General features: G+C 34.7%; 1 protein-coding gene and 1 pseudogene across 1 annotated transcript; both read left to right on the top strand.

Annotated features, from left to right (window-relative positions):
- The first annotated feature begins 1,368 nt into the window (after positions 1–1,368).
- LOC120157863 lies at positions 1,369–4,978 on the top strand. The gene is made up of 9 exons (XM_039168866.1): positions 1,369–1,568; positions 2,131–3,553; positions 3,644–3,657; positions 3,746–3,845; positions 3,961–4,014; positions 4,161–4,274; positions 4,389–4,537; positions 4,624–4,679; positions 4,797–4,978. The coding sequence occupies exons 2-9, from the start codon at positions 2,135–2,137 to the stop codon at positions 4,976–4,978; spliced, it is 2,088 nt and encodes a 695-aa protein (XP_039024797.1). The 5' UTR covers positions 1,369–1,568; positions 2,131–2,134.
- A 2,342-nt stretch (positions 4,979–7,320) lies between these two features.
- On the top strand, positions 7,321–13,533 carry LOC120157862 (annotated as a pseudogene).
- Positions 13,534–21,888: the final 8,355 nt, after the last annotated feature.

Below are 21,888 nucleotides of genomic sequence, written 5' to 3'. Positions count from 1 at the left end.
AATATACCCACCATGTTGTCTACTTTAGACCAAGCATTGGTGGAAATAAATATATTAAATTAAACTAAAGTTAGTCCTCCGTCCTAATGGTGACACATGGCATGACATGTGACATCATTCGATTGGAGGAATAAATTTATTTTAATTTATTAAAAGTAGGACCAAATGGAGAGAATATGTAAATAATAAGGACATAATGTGTGATATATTAAAATATTTAATTGCTATTAACGACAGTTAACTCGAGGTGATCACGTCTTAATTAAATAAAAACGAAAGTGATTATATCTTATGTATTTTGAAATCAGTGGCCAAAAGTAGACAAAGCACAAACATAAGTGATCATTCGTATAGTTAACTCTTAATTTTTTGAATATTTGAATAGTTTAATACCTAAAATGTAAAATATTTTTTATTTTTTAAAAAATTAAATAAGCCATTGAAGTTAAAAAAAATCAATTTTAACCTCTAACAAAATAAAAAAAATCAATTTAGCCTACATATTATATCATTAATTATTGTGCACTGTCACGTTAGAGCTGTGAATTACCACATCATCGACAAAAACATTGATTAAATTATAATATTAAATTTATTTTATAAGTAGAAAGATGATCTTCAGAAAAATAATATAAAGATGACATTAATTTTTTTAAAGTAGTGGAGACTTTATTGTCTTTTTACCTAAATTTATTCCAACTCTCTTTAAAAGTATTCTAGGGTTTCACCCCATCTACATAACCCTATGGCTGTTGAAATAGGCGGAGAGGGCTGAAATTTTGAAGTTGAAATACGGGAAAAAGGCAGAGAGTGCCAAAAGAAAGTTAGAAATAGAAAAACAGAGAAAAAGGGTTATGAAATTAGCTATGCGCCAAATCTGACGTAAGCTTCCTAGAAGCTTTTCATCACGACATGCCATATAAAACAATTCCCGTAACAGAACAGCCGCAATGCCTTCTTCCATTACTAAATTAATAAAACGGCTATTATTCAAATTTAATTTATTTGAATCTTCAAGCCTAGGGTTTTCAAAACGGTAAAATTCAGATGTTATTTGTTATGTGTTAAATTTTAAATAACAGAATAATTATTTGTTTTCTTGAAAGAATTCATGACCCATAAATAAAATTTAAAAAATATAATGTCTATTATTAAATAATTTAAAAATAATTAGAATAGATATTATCTTAATTTAATATTTTTTTAAAAAAATCTAAAATACTTTAATTTCTTTTATTAAACCCCCCCCCAAATATTAGTCTCCCCTCGTGCGTATCAAGCAAGATTCCCCATCATTATTTACTTCTCATATTTTGTTTGGTTTCTTCATTATTATTATTAATAATTTAATATTCTCCTCCTCATAAGCCGAATTTTCTTGTATGCGGATTTAACAGTTTTGATCATGAATCGAGAGCACTCGCCGCAAATTATCAGAAAACCCCAACGACCCAGTTTCTTCAATGCTCTCACTGTTTATTTCTCCCTATAAATCGATCTCCTTTTCCCTTTGAATCCCCCCCGCTCTGTCTCTTCTCTTCTCTTCTCTGTCGCTTTGGTTAAAGTAAGTTCCTGCCGTTGCATTTTCAGTAATTTGATCTTTTAATTTCTCCCCTACTGTCTTAATTGTTTATGGTAGTTATATCCGATTATTTTTTTAACGATTTCTCTTCAATTTCGTGTTTTTAACTGCTAACTGGAATTAGGGTTTATAGTTGCTGCGACCTTTTTGTGGATTCCGTTTGTGAATTTAGTGAACCTAAGCTTGTTGGATCATTTGAATTCGCTTGACCTTTTTCTTACGTTTTGAATTCTGTGTAGTCTTTATGCTATTGGCTATGTTTCTCTGTGTTTCGAGCTTTGAAAATTTATTTTAACAATTACTTAAATTCTTGATCTTTTATTTTTTGAAGGAATTAAATTCTTGATCTCTGTATGTATTAGATTGTGTGCTTGAATCTTGGGGACAATGGTTTAAATGGAAAAAGGGTATTTTTTTAAAAGAGCAGGGGCCTCGTTAAAAAGGGTAATAACTGGTTTGATGTGAGATTATTGTGTATTTCCTGTTTCATTTGTTGTATTATTGCTAATCAGGGATATGTTTGTCTTTAATCATGCTGAAAGCAGAAGAAAAATGAGTGGGAAAGCAGCGAGGAAGAACCTGTTGAAAAGCTGTAACATGAAAGGGAAATTTGGGAATGTTGCTTTCATTGATGTTGATGGTGATAGATTTGAGAACATTATCATCATTGATGCTCCTGAGTCTGTGGAGGAATGTTTACAAGGTTTCAGTGGGCCTAGCAGTGGTAAGCATTTTCCTGCTCCAGATATAATTAGCATTGATGATGATGAAACTGATAAAATGGATAATCCCGAGATTTGTAAATGTGGTGGTGACTTGGATAGTGAGGCCTCATCAAGAAAAAGTTGTCCTGCATCGGACTTTAAGCTGAAATCTACAGGATTAGATGATGATGACTGCTGGTTCATCAGGGAAAAGAGACCTGCATTTAAACTATCAAAGTGCAAGAAAACCTATGCTGGGAAGACTCCTTTTGGAAAGCGTTTTGGTTTAAGTCCTGAGTCTGAGGATAGCTCATCTGAAAGTGATTATTCTGATTGTGAACTTATTGAAGGTTCTGTTGGAAAATTTCAAGAACAATGGGAGAAAGCTTCCCGGAGAAGGCAATATAATATTAGAAATGGTCAATCTGGTTTAGAGGATCAGACAAGTGGCTCAGGATCACGTAATGACACTCCTCCAGGAGTTGGAGAAAATGCGAGTCAACAATATGCTGAAACCCCTGCATCCTCCGGTTCAAGCGGTTCAAGTCTTCAGAAACAAAACTCTCCTACCTTTGAGATTGACAGTGATAATTACCAGGATGATACATGTCTCAATCGTGGGACAGAAAGGCCTTTCGTAGAATCTGATGATAAAGTTGACCCTGAAAGCCTTTCACGATCAAAATATGGGCCAACTGCTGAAGCACAGTTTTTTCATGTTCAGGCTGATGTTATATTTGGAAGAGAAAGATTTGTAAAAGTTCCTCTTTCAAGGAATAGAAATGAAGAGTTTTCTTGGACACCCTCAAATTTTGACCCATACCCAAGTGATTTGCAACATGGAAATACATTTGCAAATGGAGAAGAGAAGCTACAATCCAAAGAATCATCGGAAGAAAAACCGGTTGAAAAAGATGTGAATCCTGTCGATGTTGAAGTCAGAACTCTTTTTGATGAATCCACTTCTGTTAAGACCCCATTGGATGGAATTCGAGTAGTCAGCAGTAAGAGATTTTGTGATGTGGACAGTTTTCAGAATAATGGAACTCAAATAAGGCAATCTTTGTCCATGGCAGAGCTATCAAACATTAATTCTATGCTCAACAGTAAAAAATATGATGAAAGTGTGCATGTTCAAGTTGCTGATGCCATTGTTTCTTGTAAAAAGGATATGATTATAGACAGAGAAAAGTTCAAGGAGACAGATGAATACAAGCAAGCTATGGAAGAAGAATGGGCATCTCGGCAGCGAGAGTTAAAAATTCAGGTTTGGCACTTAAATTGATCTCTCTCTCTCTCTCTCTCTCTCTCTCTCTCTGGACTGGATGCTTACTTTTGTTTTCTGTACATTGCTAAGATTTTAGGGAACAAGTAATTAATTATTTGAAAACTTGTTTGGATGAGATAATCTGCATTTTACACTAGTCTTTTGTATTATGGTCTGATTTTTTTTAACCAGAAAGCATGCTGATGCAATCATATCTTTCTCATCTCCTTTTCAACTTCAACACAGTTTCCTTTGCAGTCTGTTTATCATCATCTACACTGTTAACTCAATGGTTAATTTATAAACATGTTAGTTGACTTGTTGTCTTATAATCTTCATACAATTTGTTAAACAAGTTTCAATATCGGTACCTTTTTTTGGATAACTAATGTTTGTCTTATTAACAGGTTCATATTTGGCTATTTTGTATTAGTTTAGTGTTTAAACTTGATGAAGTTGGAGTACAAAATTAGTTCTGTGAATCACATTTACATGTAAAATGCAAGCAACATCTGATTGAATGTTTTTGGTGAATGGTTTTGTGTTGTACATGGAATATTTGATTGAACATGTTGCTTAACATTTATCTAACTTGCTTCTTTTGCAGGCTGAAGAGGCTCAAAGATTGCGTAAAAGGAGAAAGGCTGAAAGTATGCGTGTGTTGGATATGGAGAGACGACAAAAACAACGTCTGGAGGAAATGAGGGAGACTCAAAAGAAGGTAGGGATATTTATCTATAATTATTTTTTATCCTTGTCTTTCATGTTGCTTGTACTTCATCCTATATGCTTTATATAATTATGTCTTACTCTGTTAAACTGATTTCTACTTCAGGATGAGGAAAATTTGACCCTAAAGGAACAACTAAGAACGGAAGTAAGAAAGGAGCTTAGTAAATTGGAAATATCATGCATTGATATGGCCTCATTGCTTCGTGGCTTGGGGATCCCTGTAGGTGGCGGTTTTATCCCTTGTCCAATGAGGTGGGTGACATTGGATTTTTTTTTATATCCTTGACATTAATATTGTTCCTATTGATTGAATCTTGAAAATGATTTGATTGATTCAGATATCTTGTTATCTCAGTACCCAATAGTTTCAAATTAGGTGCTCTGCCCAGAAATTGTTAGAACATTTAAAATAACGACACTATTGTTTCATTAACTTCTTGATAGCTCCTGCTTTGTGAGGCCACGAGGAGATTAGAATTTGCATGGTTTTATGTCCATTTTAAAATTGCAGGTTGTTCTCTGACAATAATTAATGGTCTTTCCCAGATTCATGCAGCTTATAAACGAGCCTTGTTAAAATTTCATCCTGATCGAGCATCTAAAACTGATATTCGGCAGCAGGTTGAGGCGGAGGAAAAGTTTAAGCTCATTTCTCGCATGAAGGAGAAATTTTTACAGACTTCTTGTCACTGAGTGCTAACATAGGTTCAAAATTTGACACTACAATGCATTTTTTGTAGTTTCATATTTAGGTAGGATTTGACATTTTAGTAGTGTTGCATATGTTAAGAATTTTTTTGCCAGTTCCTATCAGTTGGAGTGGTCAAAATTGTAAAGCAGATGTAAATACTTGCAAAGATATCATGGTTATATTCTATGCTGCAGTCTGAGAATGGAATGAACTTGACTGCTGTGTTTAATCCATAATGTAGAACAGGTTGCATCACAAGAGGTTGCTGTACTCCCTATGAACTCACATTACAGGGGAACCTAGCTTTTACTTTTCCAGAATTTATTCTTAGATTAACTTGTCCTAGTTTCAAATTGCATGCATTTTTTTCGTTTTAAAACGACAAGGTATCTCCTATGGCATGGTTTATACTTCTTTGGATACAATTACTGCAAAGATGTGTTTCAGGTTTATTTTTTTGTTTTTATGTTGCTTGGACCTCGGTGGAAGTGTTAGAAAAGTGTATGCTTGAGTTAGACATGGGCATGCTCAACCTTTCTTTGTTTTGGTGAAGTGCATGCTCCATGTTTAAGGAACAAATAACCACATTCTCCTTGATTTTTGTTTCCAAATAAGCTCCTTTTCATGTAGGAATTGTTTTTTCAAGGTATAAGCGAATTTCAAACTCTATGGTGCTCAGAACAATTTCGATTAGGGTAAACTACATGGGTGATCACTAAACTACATCTCATTTTCATTTTGACCACTGACATTTCGATTCGATCAATTAGACTGCCTAACTATTTAAATGGTTTAATCAAGTCATGTGGCAGTTAATAAAATTGGCAATATTATATATTTGGTTTTTAATATTTACACAATTTATCAATTTAGTTACTATTTTAATTCAATTAAATAAATTTAACTATTCAATCCGGAGGTGCCATGTGTCCTAGGGGTCTCGTTCATATAGTGACACGTGGTGCCTTTGGATTGGAGAGTTAAATTTATTTAATTGAATTAAAATAGTGATTAAATTAATAGAATGTGTAAGTATTAAGGACCAAGCATATGATTGTCAATTTTATTAATTATCACGTCATCACATCTGTTAAAAATTAACGGTTATTGGCTTAATTGAACGATTTAAAATGTTGTAACTGAGTTAGGATGTCAATAGTGGTCTAAGAATTTATGAGAAAACGCATTACATTATCAATCTATTATAAATGATTTTATAACACTCCATAAATTGCAAATTATAAATAACAAAATCAAACATGATAAAGAGAGAAGTTTGAGAGTTGAAAATCGTGGAAGTGCATGTGTAGTAAAATATGAGCGGTAAAAATTGAAAGGAAGAGTAAGAAATTTACGTATTGGGATTTGGGAAAGTGGGAATAACAAATCTAATCTTAATATCAAATCATCATTAACAATTGATTGTACGAGATTCATGATCAAATCTAAGAACTAACTGATATTAAATCATCAACAATAAATAATTGTACAAGAGTCTATGAAATTTTAAAGTTATTAAACTTTTATATGAATCAACTTATCTCAGTTATTAAAGGAATTGTTGTTGTTCTTAGAAGTCACGGGTTCGAGTACCAGCGGTTGCAGTAGGGTGATTGAGCGTTCATTGTTAAATGATTTAGAGTATTTAGAACATATGTTACTTTGTAATCACCTTATTTTAATAAAAAAAATACTAAACTTTTTTTAATACCATAGGGTGATTATAAACGTGTGTTTGTTAATATTTTTATAATTATTAGTAACATATGTACATTTTGTAGACGTAACTGTTTAAATTTAGAATCTTTAAAGAGAATAACATTACTTTTAGTCATTGAGATTGGTAGATAAGTTCTATTTGTTATAAACTTTTATTAATAAAGATGATTAAGGATTTCTTTTTAAATTTTAAATTTAAATTTCGAAAAATGAATGATTTAATCTATCGGTCATAGCCTTCATCATCAATTTGTGACGTGGAGGTGACGTGTTAGCTTTTATTATTGATGACGGATACTTCAATTTTTTTCCCCTGAAAAAGTAACAACATGCATGAATTACGCTATGCAATATTCAAAGTCAAAACACATTTCAAACTGACACTTTAGGTATCTGTAACTAAAGTATGAATGTAACGCATGCCTTAAATACTTTGCATGTCCTTTTGATGCATGGATTGACTGCTTCAAATCTCCTCCTTCTCAATTGATTGGATGACATAATTACATGATAATAAAAAATAGTACTAAATTAGCTTTATATTTAGAATTCTTCAAAAGATTTCAAGAACACCTTCATTCATAAATAAAAAGAAGAAGAAGAAGAAACTAGATTGTTTAAACTTATGGGTATCTCACTCTTGTTCTTCTCGCTCTTTATAGGGTTATCCTCATGCGCGCGGCATCCCATTTCTGGCCACGGTGGCCTGAACTGTGATCCATCTCTTGTATTCGAAAACCCTAGGCTTAGAAATGCCTACACAGCTTTACAAGCTTAGAAACGAGCTATTGTATCCGACCCTTTAAACCTCACTGCTAATTGGGTTGGTTCCGATGTTTGCAGTTACACCGGGGTTTACTGCGCTCCTGCACCTGATGACCGCTCCATCAAAACAGTTGCCGGCATTGATTTAAACCACGGTGACATTGTTGGGCACTTGCCGGAAGAGATTGGCTTGCTCACTGATCTCGCGGTGTTCCACATCAGCACCAACCGATTTTGTGGTGGGGTTCCGAACAAGTTCAGGGACCTGAAGCTTCTGTTCGAACTGGATCTTAGCAACAACAATTTCTCCGGTGAGTTTCTTTGCGTGTTTCTTGTTAAAAGTCAGAAACATGGGGTGCACCGAAAGTGCACATTTATGCACCGAATATAATTGTAAAATTTTGCAATTAAATTAGTTGAATTTGGACAATGGTTAAATCTCAATTCTAGTCATTGTAATTTAGGGTATTTATAAATTAGTCCTTAAGCTTCAACTATAAATACCCTAGCTCATTTAGCTTCAAAACCATCCCATAACATTCTAGCTTTCTTCCAATACTAGAGTGAATTTAGAGAGTTTTTTGAGAGTTGTTTTCTCATTTTTATCAAGAGAGAATTATCATTGTTTTCTCATTGGTAGATCGAGAGAGGTTGTAATTCCTATTTTTCTCATAGTGAAATTCTTCTACCGTTGCCCGTGGTTTTTACCCTATATTATTTAGGGGTTTTCCACGTAAATTTTATGTCTCTTTTATCTTCATTTTTATTTTCTCAAATTATCAGTTGCGCTTTTGCTCTATTCGATAGCCGTCTTCCGCAACAATTGGTATCCGAGCTAGATTAGAGTATGTAATATCTGTTTATTGTCTTTGTGGTTGCCACCAAAAGGTGGATCATCCAACAAAGAAAGTAAGAAGTTATTACCATTCTTTGAAGGTTCCAGAGAACTATTCACGATAGTGAAATAGTGGGAGCTATCCGTAAAATAAGCTATGACAACGAAATTTGATATTGAAAAATTCAATGGGAGAAATTTCTCATTGTGGAAATTGAAGATGAAGGCTATCCTGAGGAAAGACGGTTGTCTAGAAGCTATCAGTGAAAGGCCAGTGGATTTCACAAATGACAACAAATGGATGGGAATGGATGGAATGCTATGACAAACTTTCATCTAGCATTAGCAGATGAAGTATTGTCAAGCATCGAGGAGAAGAAGACAGCTAAGGAGATATGGGATCATCTCACCAAATTGTACGAGGCCACATGGTTGCACAATAAATTTTTCTTAAGAGAAAATTGTACACTCTCCGTATGCCAGAATATACTTTAGTGACGGAGCACTTAAATACACTAAACACTTTATTTTCTCAGCTTACATCCTTAAGCTGTAAAATAGGAGAACAAGAGCGTGCTGAACTTCTACTTCAAAGTCTACCAGATTCGTATGATCAACTCATCATCAACTTGACAAACAATAATGTCACCAGTCTAGTCTTCGATGACGTTGCAGCTGCTGTTCTATAAGAAGAAAATCGGTGCAAGAACAAGGAAGACAGACAAGTAAATCTACAACAAACAGAAGCGTTGACAACGATGAGAGGGATATCAACAGAACGTGGCCAAAGCAGCAGTCACAAACATGGTAGATCGAAGTCGAGGCGCAAGAAGAATTTAAAGTGTTATAACTGTGGAAAGAAAGGTCACTTGAACAAGGATTGTTGAAGTCTAAATAAAAACTCCAATCCATAAGGCAATACCGCAGACACTTCAGATATGGAGATGCTCTATGTTGTGAAGAGTCAACCACCGTGGAAGGCAGAAAAAGATTTATAGATATATGGCTCATTGATTCAGGAGCAATATATCACATGACCTCAAGAAGAGAATGGTTCCATCATTATGAACATGTCTCAAGGGGATCTGTGTATAGTTGCAATGATCATGCCTTAGAAATCATTGGCGTGGGAACCATCAAATTGAAGATGTGCGATGGAACAATTAAAGTTGTTCGAGATGTGCGCACGTGAAAGGCCTGAAGAAAAATTTATTATCTACAGATTGTTGGATAATAATGCAAGCAAGATTGAAACACGGAAAGGAATCATGAAGGTGTTCCGTGGAGCGCTTGTGGTGCTGAAAGGCGAAAAGATAGCAGCAAACTTGTACATACTGAAGGAGAGTCTTTGCTAGAAGCAGAAGCCTTGTTGCCTCATGTAGTTCAGATTCTGCAATGCTATGGCATCAGAAACTTAGACACATGTCAGAACAAGGAATGAAAGTCCTTGTGGAGCAAAAGCTACTTCCAGGCTTAACAAAGGTATCACTTACTTTGTGTGAGCATTGCATAACAAGTAAGCAGCACCGGTTGAAATTCAACACGTCAAATTCTAGAGGTAAAATTGTTCTAGAATTGGTTCACTCTGACGTATGACAAGCACCAGTTACATCCCTAGGTGGAGCAAAATACTTTGTCTAATTTATTGATGACTACTCTAGGAGATGTTGGGTGTACCCTATTAAGAAGAAGTCAGATGTGTTTTCAACTTTCAAAAACTTCAAAACGCGGGTGAAACTTGATTCTGGAAATAAGATCAAGTGTTTCAGAACAGATAATGGGGGAGAATATACAAGCGAAGAATTTGATGACTTTTGCAAGAAAGAATGCATCAAAAGACAGTTCACAGTGGCGAACACTCCTCAACAAAATGGAGTGGTAGAGAGGATGAACAGAACCTTGTTAGAAAGAACAAGAGCAATGTTGAGGGATGCAGGCCTAGAAAAATCATTCTGGGCAGAAGCAGTTAATACCGCCTATTATTTGGTGAATCGGGCTCTATCAACTGCAATAGACTGAAAACACAAATGGAGATGTGGACTGAAAAACCAGCTGATTAATCAAACCTCCATGTATTTGGAAGTATAGTGTACATGATGTACAACTCCCAAGAAATTTCAAAGCTGGATCAAAGCTTGTGGGATCTCACTGCCAGCAAAGTGATCATCAGCATGGATGTTATCTTTGTAGAAGATAAGCTACAAAGAAAAGAAGATGATGATAGCACTGAAAAGTCAAAGATTACACAGATACATGTGGAAAAGGAGGTTGAACAAAGAGATTCTTTTGAAACAGAACAAACACATGATGAACAAGAACCAGAGAGTTCTGAAGCTCCAACAACTCGTCAATCAGATCGTGTGAGAAGACGTCCCAATTGTCACTCAGATTATGTTATAGAAGGTAATATTGCATATTGTCTTTTAACAGAGGACGATGAGCCATCAACATATGAGGAGGCAATAAACAGCTCAGATGCTTCACTGTGGATGATGGCGATGCAAGAAGAAATAGAAGCCCTTCATAAAAATAATACATGAGACCTTGTGCCACTACCACAAGGAAGGAAGCCAATTGGTAACAAATGGGTCTTCAAAATCAAGCGAAATGGTGACGATCAAGTTGAGAGATATCGTGCAAGACTGGTGGTCAAAGGATATGCTCAAAAAGAAGGTATTGATTTCAATGAAATATTTTCTCCTGTGGTTCGACTAATAACAGTTCGAGTAGTTTTGTCAATGTGTGCTACATTGAACTTACATCTAGAGCAGCTAGATGTTAAAACAACTTTTCTTCATGGAAATCTTGAAGAAGAGATTTATATGCTCCAGCCTGAAGGTTTTGAAGAAAAAGAAAAGAACTTGATTTGCAGGTTGAACAAATCTCTGTACGGTCTAAAGCAGGCGTCGAGGTGTTGTATAAGAGATTTGATTCCTTCATTATGTGTCTTGGATACAACAGACTTAATGCAGACCCTTGTGTTTATTTCAAGAGTTATGATGATAACATTTTGTTATATTACTGTTGTATGTGGATGACATGTTGGTTGCAGGACCCAAAAAAGATCATATTGAAGCATTGAAGGCACAACTGGCTAGGGAATTTGAAATGAAGAACTTGGGATCATCAAACAAGATTCTAGGGATACAAATTCATCGAGACAGAAGTAATAGGAAGATTTGGCTTTCACAAAAGAATTACTTGAAGAAGATATTGTCACGATTCAGCATGCAAGATTGTAAGCCAATTTATACCCCTCTTCCTATTAACTTCAAATTATCCTACAGTTTGAGTCCTAGCAGTGAAGAAAAGAGGATGGAGATGTCTCGAGTACCGTATGCATCAACAGTGGGAAGTTTAATGTTCGCTATGATATGCACAAGACCAGACATTGCACAAGTAGTGGGAGCGGTTAGTCGTACATGGCGAATCCAGGCAAAGAGCATTGGAATACAGTGAAGAGGATCCTGAGATATATCAAAGGGACCTCAAATATTGCATTATGTTATGAAGGATCAAATTTACTAATAAATGGGTATGTAGATTCTGACTATGCAGGGGATTTGGATAAAAACAAATCTACTACATGGTATGTGTTCAAAGTTGCTGGTGGAGCTGTAAGCTGGGTTTCAAAATTGCAGTCAGTTGTGGCTACATCCACAACAGAGGCAGAATATGTAGCAGCTACACAAGCCAGTAAAGAAACAATTTGGTTGAAGATGTTATTGGAGGAGCTTGGGCACAATCAAGAGTATGTCTCTCTGTTTTGTGACAGTCAAAGCGCCTTGCATCTAGCAAGAAATCCAGCATTTCATTCAAGGACAAAGCACATACGAGTTCAATACCATTTCATTCGTGAAAAGGTGGAAGAATGAACTGTAGATATGCAGAAGATCCATACAAAAGACAACATAGCAGATTTCATGACGAAGGCGATCAACGCTATAAATTTACTTGGTGTCGATCCTCTTGTGGTCTGTCAGAGACGTAAGCAACATGATGATACAAGGTAGAAAGAATGGTGTGAAGATATGATTGTTCCAATCAAATCTTCAAGTGGGAGATTGTTACAAGTCAGAAACATGGGATGCACCGAAAGTGCACCGAAAGTGCACATTTATGCACCGAATATAATTGTCAAATTTTGCAACTAAATTAGTTGAATTTGGATAATGGCTAAATCTCAATTCTAGTCATTATAATTTAGGGTATTTACAAATTAGTCCTTAAGCTTCAACTATAAATACCCTAGCTCATTTAGCTTCAAAACCATCCCATAGCATTCTAGCTTTCTTCCAATACTAGAGAGAATTTAGAGAGTTTTTTTAGAGTTGTTTTCTCATTTTTATCAAGAGAGAATTATCATTGTTTTCTCCTGAGTAGATCGAGAGAGGTTGTAATTCTTATTTTTCTCATAGTGAAATTCTTCTACCGTTGCCCGTAGTTTTTACCCTATATTATTTACGGGTTTTTCACGTAAATTTTGCGTCTCTTTTATCTTTATTTTTATTTTCTCAAATTATCAGTTTAATTTTACTCTATCCGATAGCCGTCTTCCGTACAATTCTCGAGTTGCCTTCGCTCAAGTTCTTGGATTTGAGGTTCAACGAGTTTAAAGGAACCGTGCCGAAACAACTTTTTGCCTTCGCTCAAGTTCTTGGATTTGAGGTTCAACGAGTTTAAAGGAACCGTGCCGAAACAACTTTTCGACAAAGATTTGGACGCCATTTTTATTAACCAAAACATGTTAGTGGGACCTTTGCCGGACAACTTCGGGAACTCCCTGGTTTCTGTTATGGTCTTGGCCGACAACAAGTTCGGCGGTCGCGTGCCGTCGAGTCTCGGGAACATGGCTGGTCTTGAAGAGATCATCCTTAGTAACAATGGTTTCAGGTCTTATTTGCCGGCAGGACTCGGTAGGCTTAAAAATACGACTGTTTTGGATGTAAGTTTCAATGAGATTACGGGAAGTTTGCTGGAGGAGATAGGGGGAATGGTGAGCCTTGAACAACTCAACGTGGCACATAATATGCTATCGGGTGTAATTCCAGCCACCATATGTCGGTTGCCGAAGTTGGAAAGGTTCATATTCTCCGACAATTTATTCACCTGAGAGGCACCGCTTGCTTGAGAATACCGGAAATTCACGACCGAGGAAACTGCTTGCCTGGGAGACCTTTCCAAAGAAGCGCGGACCAATGCATGCATAGTCCAGTGGTCTGCACATCATTTGGATAGGGAAATATTTTAATTATGAATATGGTTATGTTTTTATCGATGTAAAAACATATATGCTGTTACTCAACCAATATAAATAAAAATGTATAAAATCATAAATTTTATTAATTCATAAATCAATCAAAATAGAATGAAGCAAGATAATTAGGAATTTGATTTCATGGCTGTTCTCGGTAAGGATAAGCAATGAAATAGAGAAATTCAAAAAATCGATTTGCATCGAATTTTGCAATTCAATTCAGTATGGTTTGGTTTCGACTCGAATTAAAATTATAATTTTAAATAGTTTGGTTTTATTTTTTTTATATGAGAATTGGTTGTTTCAAATCAAATCGAATTAAACAATAAAGAAAATAATTATTCAAAATAAATTCATTTTGAATTTATTATAGGATAAACTTAAATAAATAAAATTTTAAAATAAATAATAATTAAACTCGCATATTTACACTATTTTTAATTTTTAAATTTTTTATACTGAATTTAAAAAATAGTGAACATGCAAAACCAAGAAAAATGGAATCAAACGAACTGCACCAAAATTTATGATTTTTATGCTATTTGATTTCGATTTCGGTTTTAATTCTCACTTTTGTTTGCTCCACGTTCCTACTTTCCAACATTAATGAGTTATGCTCACATTCCATAACATTTGCATGAGTGATGGTGGACATCGATGGATTAATTTTATGGGAACAGCCTTATAAATATTAGGCTCAATATTAAAAAAGTATTTAATACATTTTTTTCATTTAAATGTTTAAATTTTTAATTAATGTATGTGTCTAATATTAAAAACGTTATTATTTTAATTGTAAGACTTGTCACGTTCTTTAAAAAAAAGCACCATCAACCACTTAAATGTGACATATGGCTTGTTTATAAATTTTTTAAAAACCATCTTAAAATTGTTAATCCCAAAGTATCGACCTCACTCGTTAGTTATCTCCGGCCACCGTTATTACCAACCGTCTATCCACTCATCGACAAGCCATCACTATCAACTATTCATTGTTGAAAGTAAAAAAATGGCAAATGGGGCGGTTGAAAAAAAATGGCAAATGGGGCGGTTAATTTGGTCAAAATTAGACAACATGTTTTTGTTGAAATTGACAATGGGAGAATTACTCATTTAGTCCCTGTACTTTAAGATATTTACAAGATTAATCCTTAAGTTTCAACTATAAATACTCTAACCCATTTAGCTTCAAAATCAGCCCAAATCATTCTAGCTTTCTCCTAGTACTAGAGAAATTAGAGCTTTTCTTGAGAGTTGTTTCTCCTTTTTATCAAGAGAGAATTGTTATTGTTTTCTTCTTGTTAGATGAGAGAAGTTGTAATTCCTATTTTCTCATAGTGAAATTCTTCTACCATTGCCCGTGGTTTTTACCCTATATTATTTAGGGGTTTTCCACGTAAAATTTGTGTCTTCTTTATCTTCATTTTTATTTTTCTCAAATTATCAGTTGCGATTTTGCTCTATCCGATAACCGTATTCCGCAACAATTGGTATCAAGAGCCAGATTAGAGTGTGTAATATCTACTTATTGTCTTTGTAGTTGCTACCAAAAGGTGGATCATCCAACATAAGAAAGTAAGAAGTTATTACCCATTCTTTGAAGGTTTCAGAGAACTATTCACGATAGTGAAATAGTGGGAGCTATCCGTAATAGAAGTTATGGCAACGAAATTTGATATTGAAAAGTTCAATGGGAGAAATTTCTCATTGTGAAAATTGAAGATGAAGGCCATCCTAAGGAAAGACGGTTGTGTAACAGCTATCAGTGAAAGGCCGATACATTTCACAGATGACAACAAATGGATCGAAATGGACGGAATGCTATGACAAACTTTCATCTAGCATTAGCAGATGAAGTATTGTCAAGCATCGAGGAGAAGAAGACAACTAAGGAGATATGAGATCATCTCACCAATTTGTACGAGGTCACATCATTGCACAATAAAATTTTCTTAAGAGGAAATTGTATACTCTCCGGATGCCATAATCTACTTCAGTGACGGAGCACTTAAACACACTGAACACTTTATTTTCTAAGCTTACATCCTTAAGATGTACAATAAGAGAACAAGAACATGTTGAACTTCTACTTCAAAGTCTATCTCATTCGTATGATCAACTCATCATCAACTTGACAAACAATAATGTCACCAGTCTAGTCTTCGATGACGTTACAGCTGCTGTTCTACAAAAAGAAAACCGGTGCAAGAACAAGGAAGACATATAAGTAAATCTGCAACAAGGAGAAGCGTTGACAACGATGAGAGGGAGATCAACAGAACGTGGCCAAAGCAGCAGTCACAAACATGGTAGATCAAAGTCGAGAAGCAAGAAGAATTTAAAGTGCTACAACTGTGGAAAGAATGGTCACTTGAAGAAGGATTGTTGGAGTCTAGGTAAAAACTCAAATCCACAAGGCAATACCGCAAACATTTCAGATGATGGAGATGCTCTATGTTGTGAAGCATCAACAACCGTGGAAGATAGAAAGAGATTTGCATATATATGGCTCATTGATTCAGGAGCAACATATCACATGACCTCAAGAAGAGAATGGTTGCATCATTATGAACCTATATCAGGAGGATTTGTGTATTGTTGCAATGATCATGCCTTAGACATTGTTGTCGTGGAAACCATCAAATTGAAGATGTATGATGAAATAATTAAAGTTGTTCGAGATATGAGACACGTGAAAGGCCTGAAGAAAAATTTATTATCCTACGGATTGTTGGATAATAATGCAAGTAAGATTGAAACACGGAAAGGAATCATGAAGGTGTTCCGTGGAGCGCTTGTGGTAATGAAAGGCGAAAAGATAGCATCAAACTTGTACATGCTGAAGGGAGAGACTTTGCTAGGAGCAAGAGCCTCTATTGCCTCATGTAGTTCAGATTCTACAATGCTATGACATCAGAAACTTGGACACATGTCAAAACAAGAAATGAAAGTCCTTGTGGAGAAAAATCTACTTTCAGACTTAACAAAGATATCACTTACTTTGTGTAAGCATTGTATAACAAGTAACCAGCACCGGTTGAAATTAAACACGTCAAATTCTAGAGGCAAAAGTGTTCTAGAATTGGTTCATTCTGACGTATGGCAAGCACTAGTTACATCCCTAGGCGGAGCAAAATACTTTGTCTCATTTATTGATGACTACTCCAGGAGATGTTGGGAGTACCCTATTAAGAAGAAGTCAGACGTGTTTTCAACTTTCAAAAACTTCAAAGCGCGGGTGGAACTTGATTCTAGAAATAAGATCAAGTGTTTCAGAACAGATAATGGAGGAGAATACACAAGTGAAGAATTTGATGACTTTTGCATGAAAGAATGCATTAAAAGACAGTTCAGAATAGCGAACACTCCTCAACAAAATGGAGTGGCATAACGGATGAACAAAACCTTGTTAGAAAGAACAAGAGCAATGTTGAGGGCTACAGGCATAGAAAAATCATTTTGGGTAGAAGCAGTCAATATCGCCTGTTATTTGGTGAATCGAGCTCTATCAACTAAAATAGAGCTGAAGGCACTAATGGAAATGTGGACTGGTAAACCAACTTATTATTCAAACCTCCATGTATTTGGAAGTATAGTGTACGTGATGTATAACTCCCAATAAATTTCAAAGTTGGATCCAAAATCCAGGAAATGCAAATTCTTGGGGTAGGGTATCGCTTATGGGATCCTACTGCACGTAAAATGATCATCAGCAGGGATATTATCTTTGTAGAAGATAAACTACAAAGAAAAGAAGAAGATGATAGTGCTGAAAAGTCAAAGACCACACAAATACATGTGGAAAAGGAGTTTGAACAAGGAGATTCTTATGAAGCAGAGCCAACACTTGATGAACAAGAACCAGAGAGTTCTGAAGCTCCAACAACTCGTCAATTAGATCGTGTGAGAAGACGTCCCAATTGGCACTCAGATTATGTTATAGAAGGAAATATTGCATACTGTCTTTTAACAGAGGACGATGAGCCATCAATATTCCAAGAGGTAATAAATAGCTAAGATGTTTCACTGTGGATGATGGCGATGCAAGGAAAAATCGAAGCCCTTCATAAAAATAATACATGGGACCTTGTGTCACTACCACAAGGAAGGAATCCAATTGGTAACAAATGAGTCTTCAAAATCAAGCGAAATGGTAACGATCAAGTTCAGAGGTATCGTGCAAGACTGGTGGTCAAAGGATATGCTCAAAAAGAAGGTATTGATTTTAATGAAATCTTTTATCCTGTGGTTCGAATAAAAACAATTCGAGTAGTCTTGGCAATGTGTGCTACATTGAATTTACATCTAGAGCAGCTAGATGTTAAAACAACTTTTCTTCATGGAAATCTTGAAGAAGAGATTTATATGTTCCAGCCTGAAGGTTTTGAAGAAAAAGAAAAGAAGAACTTGGTTTGCAGGTTGAACAAATCTCTATACGGTCTAAAACAGGCACCGAAGTGTTGGTATAAGAAATTTGATTCCTTCATTATGTGCCTTGAATACAACAAACTTAACGCAGACCCTTGTGCTTATTTCAAGAGGTTTGGTGATAACGATTTTGTTACATTGTTGTTGTATATGGATGCCATGTTGGTTGTAGGACCCAACAAAGATCATATCGAAGAATTAAAGGCACAACTGGCTAGGGAATTTGAAAGGAAGGACTTGGGATCAGCAAACAAGATTCTAGGGATGCAAATTCACCGAGATAGGAGAAATAGGAAGATTTGGCTTTCACAAAAGAATTACTTGAAGAAGATCTTGTCACGATTCAACATGCAAGATTGTAAGCCAATTTATACCCTTTTTCCTATTAACTTCAAATTATCCTCTAGTATGAGTCCTAGAAGTGAAGAAGAGAGGATGAAAATGTCTCGAGTACTATATGCATCAGCAGTGGGAAGTTTAATGTTCGCTATGATATGCACAAGACCAAACATTGTACAAGCAATGGGAGTGGTTAGTATGTAGATGGCCGAATCCAGACAAAGAGCATTGAAATACAGTAAAGGGGATCCTGAGATACATCAAAGGGACCTCAAATGTTGCATTATGTTACGGAGGATCAAACTTAGTTATTAATGAGTATGTTGATTCTGACTATGCAGGGGATTTGGATAAAAGCAAATCTACTACAGGATATGTGTTCAAAGTTGCTGGTGGAGCTGTAAGCTGGGTTTCAAAATTACAGTCAGTTGTGGCTACATCCACAATAGAGGCAAAATATGTAGCAGCTACACAAGCCAGTAAAGAAAGCAATTTGGTTGAAGATGCTATTGGAGGAGCTTGGGTACAATCAAGAGTATGTCTCTTTGTTTTGCGACAGTCAAAGCGCCTAGCATCTAGCAAGGAATCCATCATTTCATTCAAGGACAAAGCACATACGAGTTCAGTACCATTTGATTCGTGAAAAGGTAGAAGAAGGGACGATAGATATGCAGAAAATCCATACTAAAGATAACATAGCAGATTTCATGATGAATTCGGCCAATGTTGATAAATTTACTTGGTGTCGATCCTCTTGTGGCCTGTCAGAAACGTAAGCAACATGAAGGTACAAGTTAGAAAGAATGGTGTGAAGATATAATTGTTCCAATCAAATCTTCAAGTGGGAGATTGTTGAAAGTCAAAAAATGGCAAATGGGGCGGCTGAAAAAAATGGCAAATGGGGCGGCTGATTTGGTCAAAATTAGGCAACATGTTTTTGTTGAAATTGGCAATGGGAAAATTACTCATTTAGTCCTTGTACTTTAGGATATTTACAAGATTAGTCCTTAAGCTTCAATTATAAATACTCTAACCAATTTAGCTTCAAAATCATCCCAAATCATTCTAGCTTTCTCCCAATACTAGATAAATTAGAAAGCTTTCTTGAGAGTTTTTTCTCATTTTTATCAAGAAAGAATTGTTATTGTTTTCTCCTTGTTAGATGAGAGAAATTGTAATTCCTATTTTCTCATAGTGAAATTCTTCTACTGTTGCCCGTGGTTTTTACCCTATATTATTTAGGGGTTTTCCACGTAAAATTTATGTCTTCTTTATTTTCATTTTTATTTTTCTCAAATTATCAGTTGCGATTTTGCTCTATCTGATAGCCGTATTCCGTAACATTCCTCTCGATGTTGCTTTAATCTCTTAAAACCCTAATTTTTAAATCTATAAACTCTAACTTTTTTAAATTCCTAAATTACTATATTATAATTCTTATTGATTACCAATTCTTGGATTCCTTTGACCTCGGTGGTGTTCTTATCCCCTAATAGGACACATGCAAGGAATTGTTTTATGATCTTTCAAGGGGTTTATGGTGGGGGGTTTGCTGAACAACTGATTAGGGCATTTTTAAATCCCTATTTAAGTCATGAATACGTGATATTGAGACGACAATAAAGGATAATAGATAGTGACAGTCCGAAGATAAGTGGGTAAGTGTTTGACGGCGGTGGTGGTTGTCAACGACGGGAAGAGATTATGAATTTTAAAGTTCTTTTTTCTTACATATTTTGTAAAATAATGGATTTTTTTTGAAAATTTAAGAATTTTATCTTTTTAAAAAATTTAAAAATTAGGTCATATGTGTCCAACATTGATTAGTTGATTGATTTTTAACTGAACTTTTTAATGGTTATCGTGGATCAAACAGTTAAAATAATAACGTTTTTAACGTTAGGCACCTACATTTACAAAAAGAAAAAAATAGACACATAAATTGAAAAATAGGTATAATTTGGATATTTTTTTTCTTAATATAAATTCTAAATCTAATCATAATCTTACCTAGAGGGAGAGGAAGGGACTCCAAGGGAAGGAAGAAAAGTGCTCATAACCATAACATAAGAGAATACGATATAATAAATTTTTTATATTAAACCTAAATTTTAGCTAATATAAGCTCTTGAATGAACCAAGCTAACTCGGTTCATAGATGATTGCCTTTTGAAATCTCTGAACTCATTTCACTAAAAATTAAACCCCCTTTTGAATTTCTTCTTCTTCTTCTTTCCTATGCGTTTTTTTTTTTCAAAGGCAATTCAGCTGTTAAATTTTCATGAAGGCATTTTACGTATGACCGGGCTGTCGGCTATTCACCTTTTCTTTTTCTATGTTGATATTATGCGGGCGTGATCCATATTTAATTGAATTCTAGGTTTATAGTATGTTCAAATTTTGTTATGTTGCAAGAAATATAAACAAGGCTTGAAATATTAGCCGCTCAATATTTTGATTTTGTTTAGTCTCGTTGTATTTTATTGAAATAACATTATAAGGCTTTCATGTACATAATGTTCAAGTTTGATTTCGAGTTTAAGCTTCAATCGAATTAAGTATAAGAATATTTCGAGTTCAATTTAATGACATCACTACGACAAATTTGTTTATTTTTTACGTTGAAGATATTGTCATTGATACTTATATTAACGTCACTATTTGTATTTTGTGACATTAAATTCAATGTCACGACGATCGTCACCCTAGGTGTGTCACTAAATGTATAGTGTGACGTATATTTTTATCGTCACACGCTGTTAAACATATGGTGACATTTATGTATAATGTTACGTTATCATTTAAATTCAATGACATTTACTTGTGTCACTAAATAAAATAAATTTTTTTCATTAATTATTTATATCGTCACTAATAATATTAAAGTTTACCTTATAAATGACAAAACAATATCGTCACAATTTTTTATGTAAATTTCTAAAATAAAAATTATTAAAATAAAAATTATAAAATTACAATAAAATTTTAAATATTTATATAAATTACAATAAAAGTCACTTTTTTAATATTACAATAAATACCAAAACTATTTATAAATTACAATCAAAGAAAAAACTTCTCATAAATTACAATAATACCTATAATTTTTATAAATTACATGAAAAGGTCTGCATTTTTCAAATTACAATAATACCTATATTTTTTACAAATTAAAATGAAAAGTATCCAAATTTGCTTATGAATGGTTTTTGAACTCTTGCATGAGTTACATCTTCTCCCACACCTTGGCAGCCTTGAATCTATCTGTGTTCTCAATCTTACCTTCTCTTCATTCACTGCCTAGCCAAAGTATAAAAACGAGAAAACCCTCAAATTTCATTGTATTTATTTATAATACTAGACAACGAAATATGTGCTTTAAGTTATAAAAAATGACTAGAGGCATTTCCTGGGAAAAGCTATCAGATTTTGGAATTAATAAGGAGCATGGGACTTTAAGTTTTGGGTGGAGCGGAGATGGTGCCCTGGCTCGATTGCATCAGGGGTTACTATAACACCTAAAATCCTAACTATCCGAACTATACGTTACAACCAAATCCAGGATATCA

This window comes from Hibiscus syriacus, unplaced genomic scaffold (genome assembly GCF_006381635.1).
Source record: "Hibiscus syriacus cultivar Baekdansim isolate YM2019G1 unplaced genomic scaffold, ASM638163v2 tig00111277_pilon, whole genome shotgun sequence".
NCBI classification, from domain to species: Eukaryota; Viridiplantae; Streptophyta; class Magnoliopsida; order Malvales; family Malvaceae; genus Hibiscus; species Hibiscus syriacus.
The sequence above is the reverse complement of the archived record's forward strand: the minus strand, read 5'-3'. Positions and strand labels throughout refer to the sequence as shown.